The sequence below is a fragment of the Carcharodon carcharias genome, chromosome 14 (assembly GCF_017639515.1).
Source record: "Carcharodon carcharias isolate sCarCar2 chromosome 14, sCarCar2.pri, whole genome shotgun sequence".
In the NCBI taxonomy this organism is placed as follows: Eukaryota; Metazoa; Chordata; class Chondrichthyes; order Lamniformes; family Lamnidae; genus Carcharodon; species Carcharodon carcharias.
Genome location: NC_054480.1, coordinates 100,902,018 through 100,910,135, shown reverse-complemented (window position 1 = coordinate 100,910,135; position 8,118 = coordinate 100,902,018). Strand labels below are relative to the sequence as shown.

At 42.7% G+C, this 8,118-nt stretch overlaps 1 protein-coding gene across 1 annotated transcript; it reads right to left on the bottom strand.

The window, feature by feature from the left end:
- Nucleotides 1–1,250: 1,250 nt before the first annotated feature.
- Nucleotides 1,251–7,753, bottom strand: LOC121287563 (zona pellucida sperm-binding protein 4-like). The gene is made up of 8 exons (XM_041205494.1): nt 7,708–7,753; nt 7,306–7,484; nt 7,136–7,233; nt 6,920–7,053; nt 6,645–6,834; nt 5,889–6,036; nt 5,698–5,770; nt 1,251–1,444 (listed from the first exon to the last, which is right to left on the bottom strand). The coding sequence occupies exons 1-8, from the start codon at nt 7,751–7,753 to the stop codon at nt 1,251–1,253; spliced, it is 1,062 nt and encodes a 353-aa protein (XP_041061428.1).
- Nucleotides 7,754–8,118: the final 365 nt, after the last annotated feature.

Below are 8,118 nucleotides of genomic sequence, written 5' to 3'. Positions count from 1 at the left end.
CACTCTACATCTCAATTAATGTGTAATTTACCTAATTAGCTATTCTTCCTCCCTGAAAGTCCAATGCACTAGATGCTGCAACATTTCAAAATGATTTTATTGAGTGCTACACTTGTGCCTTTCTCTCCCCCTTCCCCCATGCATTCTTTCCTTGAACCTCAAATTTAAAGGCCTAATCTATTAAAAAGTGTAAGAAAGCCCAAAATAGAGTGGTTGTGCATATTCAAGCTTTGAACGATTGCTTTGAAGAATTGATATGCTTGACAAGTTTAAATAGTTTTAGCCAGCTAAAAACTAGATGCTGTATGATAAGCTAACCTGTCCGACATAGCAGGTAACCTCAGTTTCCACCATGTCCTTCCTATTAGTGAAATTCCATTCAATACCACTTGTTTAGTTAACCCTTGCTACTCCATATTTCATCAGTCACAAACATCCCAAGGCACATTTGTCTTTGGTTTATTTTTATTCAGGATCTACAGTTCAATTTCACTACATTGAGACACAACAGCTTTTGGTCTTTTCATATACACAGCAGCCATCACCACCAGCAGGGACAGAGACACCATCATGAAGCCAACAGCTGCTCCTTGTAGAGCCCAAGAAGGAGACACAGCAGCACCTATTGGGAGATTAGAAGATATTATATCTGAGAGAGTTCACAGGTGACCTAGTGAAAAGGCTCTACTTACCATTTGCTTCATGCAGTTCTGAAGAAAGAGGATGGTCTTCCAGGAAAATGATAGGACCAGAAGCACTCACTAATATTCCCTCATGGTTACTGGTACTCCTGCGTGTCTCTATTGGAAAGAGAAGTTAGTACAGTTCTGAGCCAATTCAGACACTAATTTCCCAAGAGGGAGAACTAGCAAGCAGCATGTGATTCTTGAGTATCTAAGCAAAGTTGAAAAGAAATTATCTACACTCCCTACTCAAAGTTAGCAATTTGCAGAGTTAGACAACAAGTGCTTACGCCTCAGTCTGAGCACAACTGCAGTTTTACTGCAAGTGCAGATGAAAGAAGAAATCACATCATTCACTGTACTGAATGAGCAATGAACTCATTCTGGTGAGAGCTTTCCCACCATCATGGCTATTAGAAACTATAGTTAATCTCCAAGGGGTGTAATGCTGAGGAATAACCTTGCCCTGAAGACTCTGGATTGTTGTTAAAGACCTGTTGATTGAACATAGAAGCTGAAATATCAATCTTCACTGTTCTTTATCATTTAATTCAAAGTTGAGATTGCTTATGTATTGATGACACCATAGCTCCATGCTGGGAATCCATTAAGAACATTACACATCATTTTGCATGCAATGGAATAAAATTCATCACTACAGATTGCTGGATCTCCAAATAGGTTCTTGAAGTTAATGGCATCCCTGCTTTTTGCTGACGAGCCCATTTGTTGCAAACATTGGCCATCAAGAAGGATGCAGTCTGGCTCCAGAAATTCCAAAGAGCCAGAGCACCCATTTATCAAAAGGCTCTTCCCATTAGAGTGCTGCTTTGGCTGTAGTAGAGTGCTTAAGTTGGCATGAGGGGGGAAACAAGGTGATCCTTTTGAGTACAGTCAAGTATTTACTACTTATTGCTTATAATTTAAGATCTTATTTTGTGGTTCATCTTTTGTAAGGGCTATATTCTTTAACAAGGAACAGGGAAGAAGGGCATTAGAGTAATTGATATTTGATATTAAGCATCTTCCAAAAGGTTTAATTTAAAAGGGGTAAGTCATGGCAGGAGAGCTCAAAGCTGTGGTGTGCTCCTCCTGCTCTACATGGGAAGCTGGGAACATTTCTAGTGCTAGCATCTGTGCAAGAAGTGTTTCCACTTGCAGTTCTGGAAGCCCAAGTTTGAGCAGGAGCATCAGCTGATACTGGAACATCCATGAGGTGGAGAGTATTGTGTATAGCTCATATAGAGAGGTGGCCACATCACAGACCCAGAGTCCACAGACAGGAAAGGATTGGGTGACCACTAGACAAGGACTAGTCAGGCAGTGCAGGAATCTCCTGTGGCTATTCCCCTGCAAAACAAATATACTGCTTTGGATACTGTTGGGGGAAATGGCCTTAGGGAACATAGCAACAGCCAAATTTGTTGCACCATGGTTGGTTCTGCTGCACAGGGGAGGAGTAAAAAAGTGGGAATACAATAGTTATTGGTGATTTAATTGTAAGGGCAGCAGACAGGCATTTCTGTGACTGTAAATGAGACTCCAGGATATGTTGCCTCCTGGTCCTAGGCTCAAGGATATCTCAGTGGCAGGAGGACGTTCTGAAGGGGGGGGGGGGGTGGTGAACAGCCAGTGGTCATGGTACACATTGGTACAAACAACAGTTAAAAGGGATGAGGTCCTAAAAGCAGAATAGAGGGAGTTAGGAAGCAAGTTGAAAAGTAGTACCTCAAAAAAAGGTAGTGATCTCAGGATTACTACCAGTGCATTGTGCCAGTTGGCATGGAAATAGCAGGATATATGGATGAATGTGGCTGAAGAGGTGGTGTGACAGGGAGGGGTTCAGATTCCTGGGAAATTGGGACCAGTACAAACTGGACAGGTTACACTTGGGCAGGACCAGGACTGATGTCCGAGGGGGAATATTTGCTAGGGTGGTTCAGAAGGGTTTAAACTAAAATGGCAGGGGGATGGGAACCTATGCAAGGTGTCAGAGGAGAGGGGAATCAAGGACAAGAACAAGAGACAGAAGGGGGGAAAAAAAAGTGATAGGCAGAGAAATCAAGGGCAAGAATCAAACAGGGCCTCAGTGAGAAAGTGGGAATGGGGTGAGTAATGTAAAAAAGACAAGCCTTAAGGCTTTGCGCCTTAACGTGAGGAGCATTTGCAATACAGTGCATGAATTAACAATGCAAATAGATGTAAACAGGTATGATATAGTCAGGATTACAGAGACATGGCTGCAGGGTGACCAGGGCTGGGAACTGAACATCCAGGGGTATTCAGTATTTAGGAAGGACAGACAAAAAGGAAAAGGTGGTAGAGTTGCAATGCTGGTTAAGGAGGAAATTAATGCAGTAGTGAGGAAAGATATTAATTCCGACAACATGGAATCTGTATGGGTCGAGCTGAGAAACACTAAGGGGCAAAAAAAATGTTAGTGGGGGTTGTATATAGACCCCCAAACTGTAGTGATGTTGGGAATGGCATTAAATAGGAAATTAGAGACACATGTAATAAAGGAACATCTGTAATTATGGTGACTTTCATCTTCATATAGATTGGGCAAATCAAGTTAGTAACAATACTAGAGGAAGAATTCCTGGAGTATATACAGGATGGTTTTCTGGACCAATACATTGAGGAACACTAGAGAACAGACCATCTTAGGCTGGGTATTGTGTAATGAGAAAGGAATAATAATTGGTAATCTAGGTTGTGCAAGGCCCCTTAGGGATGAGTGACCATAATACGATAGAATTCTTCAAGATGGAGAGTGACATAGTTGATTGAGACTAGGTCCTGAAGCTTAAAGAAATTGTATGAGGCATGATGGATTTGGAAATGTTAAAAGGTGGATAGGCAATGGCAAACTTTCAAAGAACGCATGGTGAACTGCAACAATTGCTATTTCTATCTGGCACAAACAAAACAGGAAAGGTGGCCAAACCATGGCTTACAAAAAGGGAAATTGGTATTAGATCCAAGAAAGAGGCTTACAAATTGGCCAGAAAAAAGACCTGAGGATTGGGAGCAATTTAGAATTCAGCAACAGAGGACCAAGGGATTGATTAAGAAGGGGAAAATAGAGTACAAGTGTAAGCTTGCAGGGAACATGAAAACTGACTGCAAGAGTTCCTATAGGTATGTGAAGAGAAAAAGATTAAGACAAATGTAGGTCCCTTACAGTCAGAAAATGGGGAAACTTATGGGGGAAAACAAAGAAATGGCTGACTAACTAAATACATACTTTGGTTCTGTCTTCACAAAGGAGGCCACAAATATCATACCAGAAATGTTGGTGAACACAAGGTTTAGAGAGGAACTAAAAAAAATGTCAGTATTAGCAGAGAAATGTGTTGGGGAAATTGATGGGATTGAAGGCTGATCAGGCCCAGGGCCTGATAATCTACATCAGAGTAGAAAGGAAGTGGCCCTAGAAATAGTGGATGCATTGGTGGTCATCTTAGAGATTCTAGACTCTGGAAAAGTTCCTACAGATTGGAGGGTAGGAAATGTTACTTCAGTGCTGCAAATTTCCTATGGTAACCCCACTATTTAAAAAAAAGGTGAGGTATAGAGAAAATGCAATTATTAGACCAGTCAGCCTGACATCAGTAGTGGGGAAAATTCTAGAGTCCATTATAAAAGATTTAATAGTTGAGCACTTGGCAGAATGAGACAGTCAGCATGGATTTATGAAAAGGAAATCATGCTTGACAAATCTACTGGAATTTTTAAGATTAACTAGTAGAGTTGATGAGGGGAAGCTAGTGGATGTGGTTTATTTGTCAAAAGCCTTCTGAAAGTCCAAAGTGCCATATAAGAGATTAGCACACAAAATTAAAGCACTTGAGATTGGGGGTAGTGTATTGAGATGGATAGAAAACTGGCTGGCAGACAGGAAACAGTAGCAATGAACAGGTCTTTTTCCAAATGGCAGGCAATGACTAATTAATATATATTAGTGATTTAAATGTAGTATCTCCAAATTTGCAGATGACAAAGCTGGTTGGGAAGGTGAGCTCTGAGGAGGATGCAGAGATGTTTCACTGATTCAGACAAGCTGAGTGAGTGGGCAGATGCATTATAATGTGGATAAATGAGGTTATCCACTTTGGTAAAAAAAAAACAGGAAGGCAGATTATCTGAATGGCTATAAATTCAGCAAGGGGAATGTGCAATGAGACATGGGTGTCCTTGTACACTAGTTGAAGTCAAGCATGCAGGTGCAGCAGGCAGTAAAGGTGGCAAATGGTATGTTGGCCTTCATAGTGAGAGGATTTGAGTACAGGGGCAGGGATGTCTTGCTGCAATTATACAGGGCCCTGGTGAGACCACCTGGAATGTTGTGTGCAGTTTTGGTCTTCTAATCTGAGGAAGGATGTTCTTGCAATCAAGGGAGTGTAGTGAAGGTTTACCAGACTGATTCCTGGGGTGGCAGGACTGACATATGAGGAGAGATGGAGTTGGTTAGGATTATATTTGTTGGAGTTCAGAAGAAGGAAGGGGGATCTCAAACCTATAAACATCTAACAGGACTAGACAGGGTAGATACACAGAATGTTCCTGATGGTGGGAGAGTCCAGAACCAGGGGTCTGAGGATACGGGGTAGACCATTTAAGACTGAGATGAGGAGAAATTTCTTCACCCAGAGATTGGTGAGCCTATGGAATTCACTGCCACAGAAAGTATGGAGGCCAAAACATTGTATCTTTTCAAGGAGTTAGATATAACTCTTGGGCAAAAGGGATCAATGGATATGGGGAGAAAGCAGCAGGCTATTGAGTTGGATCAGCCATGATCATAATGTATGGTGGAACAGGCTGAAAGGGCCAAATGGCCTACGCCTGCTCCGATTTTCTATTACTCTACGTTTCTATCTGTTCACATTGGGAGGGATTGAAGAAAAACCCCTAGTCACAGGACACTAGACTCTTTGAAGGGACATTTTGCTTTAATGAGGCTGAAGTAATCCTGACTCAATAAGAAAGATTAAAACAAGGAACTCACTTGGGCCACATTTGAGTGTGCAATCATCCTCAGCAGAAAGAGAGCAAACATCAGCACTGCAATGCAGGTAAACCTAGAAGGAAAAGGAATTAATTTAGAGTGAGCTCTGGGTAGATAGAACCAGGCTGTTATACAAAAGGAGACAGTAGCCAATAAGGGAGTAATTGGTTGACTTCATTCGATTTGGTTACCTGTTCAGAGAGAGGCTGCTCAGAATCTCCATCCAAGAAAACAAAAGTCTTCACTTCAAACCGCTTGTGATGAGTTGGGAATGTGAGGCCAGAAAACACATCCATTGGGTGTAGGAGAGTCTGATAGTCATCACCCTCATAGGGACACCTGTAACAGGAGGGATCAGTCAGAGATCTGAGAACAGGTATCTGATCTACTGTTAGGACCTCAAAAGCAGTTTTGGGCAGTGGTGACAAGAGCTCCAGAGTTGAGCCTGTTCTTTCAGGAAGTTTTGCCAATTAGTCAGCTGGGTCACCCATTTGGCTCTCCCAGTATAGTGAATACTGAAGGACACCAATGTTCATGACTAATGGAGATAAACTGGAGCTGAAACAAAAATGTATGAATTCTATTAATGAAATTATTCAGCACAAAATTAAAGGGATACATGTCATTTACAATGATGTTTAGAGTACTAGAACCACTTTTAGGGGTACAACCTATCAGAAGCTCTGGATGCCATCTCTGCAATTCAAGACATGACATTACTTCCTGATTGGGGCAGATTCCACTTGAAAGCAAATGTCTTCACCATTTGGCCTCCTGGGCTGGATTGAATTGTCCTAGGCCCTCATTGGCCTTGGCTCTCAGTTGACACTCCCTGGTGATTGGGGTAGGAAGCAGTCTTGTCACATCACTTAGATTTAGAACAAGTTTGATCCTTGTCCATTATTACTCTGAACTTCAACATTAGTCTTTCCATTCATACTCCTTACCCATCCATCAATAGATTCCATTGCACCTCATGGTTTGGGGCTGGGACAGGAGTTGCCCAGCAGTCACGCAACCTCAGGACAATCATTGGGTCTGTGCGATCCAGGACACGAACCTCCACAAACACTGGGTCCTGAAGAACATGCTGAATGGGGTAGTCACTATCTACATACCAGGATCTGTAATCACCACCTGAAAGGCAGACACAAGGACTAGTCACTCCCTGTATGGATACATTCCCAGTGCTTCCATTCACCATTATCCAGGACAGCTCTACCTTTTGCAATTCGCAATTCCAGTTTCAAACTCCCATCTTCAGAAGCAGGAGGTGGAGGAGAAACAGTGTAAATTGTGACATTGACCTGCAAACCTGTTTCTTGCCTCCCCTTGTACTTGCACTGGACATTCAGGCTGCACAGAAATAGAAGTAGTTGAGCTTCAGGTATGACCATCCCCCTCCACCCCTTACCAACATCTCCCACCATCCTCCTACCGGAAGGTGCTGTCCCGGGTTATTGAGCCCAGCTTCCCAGTCTGAATCATCCTCTTCCCCAAGACAGCCATTTCATACACCAAGGTTCCATTTCCCTCCTGTAATGAGGACACTGTTTAATAAGAAGCTGCCTCATTTACTGAGAGAATGCTTGGCCCTTCAATACTCACCCACTTGCTTGAGCCACAAGAGGTGATTGGAAAGCGGAAGGCCACAAGTTGCCCAGTGGTTAGTTTAGGCCTGCACTCAGCTTCTTGTCCATCTTTCACATACAGAGACGACAGGTTGAGGGCAGGACGGGTCAGGTTCTTGGAGATCACTATGATGAACTGACCATCTGCTGTGCACACTGCAGAAAAGAATGAAAATTCATTTCCACTGCTTCTATTGGTGGTTAGGGGCCTCAGATCATTGGAGGATTCAGTCACAGCCACAAATAGCTCTAGTCCTCTTAATGCAGTGACTCAACTGAGCCGATCTGCAGTGTCTTGACGTACCATCAATGACATTACCAGTTCTACAAGTTAACTTCATTTCAACTGAAGAGTTGAAAGGTCATAAGAGTCACTTACAGCACAGGAGACCATTTGGTTCATCAAATCCATGGCAGCTTCCCATGGTGCAGTTAGTCCTACTACACAGCTTGATGCCCAACTGCCCATCCAAATTTCTTCTAAAAACCAACACTATTTGCTGCTTCCACCACCCTTGCAGACAGGGTTCCAGGGCACTACCATTTGCTGCACAAAATAAAAAAACTTCCTAACATTCTCTTGACCATGATCCTTAATCTATGCCCCTAGTCCTTAGGATCAGTTAATGGGACCAATCCTCCAGTCTACCTTACATGGGCCATCATAATCATGGACACCCAAAATCCATACAATATCTTCTGCTTCAAGAAGCCCAGCTTTCCCAACACCAACCTCAGAATCTTAATTTAGTCACCCCTGCACCCTTAAGAACCTTCACACACTCCCTAA

Excerpts from the sequence above, each read along its gene's own strand:
- LOC121287563 (XM_041205494.1), bottom strand. The coding sequence starts at position 7,753 with ATGGGAAGCTGCCATGGATTTGATGAACCAAATGGTCTCCTGTGCT. Across the intron at positions 7,234-7,305 it reads CTTGTGGCTCAAGCAAGTGG|GAGGGAAATGGAACCTTGGT; the intron begins GTGAGTATTGAA and ends TCCTCATTACAG. Across the intron at positions 1,445-5,697 it reads CACACTCAAATGTGGCCCAA|ACTGCATCCTTCTTGATGGC; the intron begins GTGAGTTCCTTG and ends TTCTGGAGCCAG.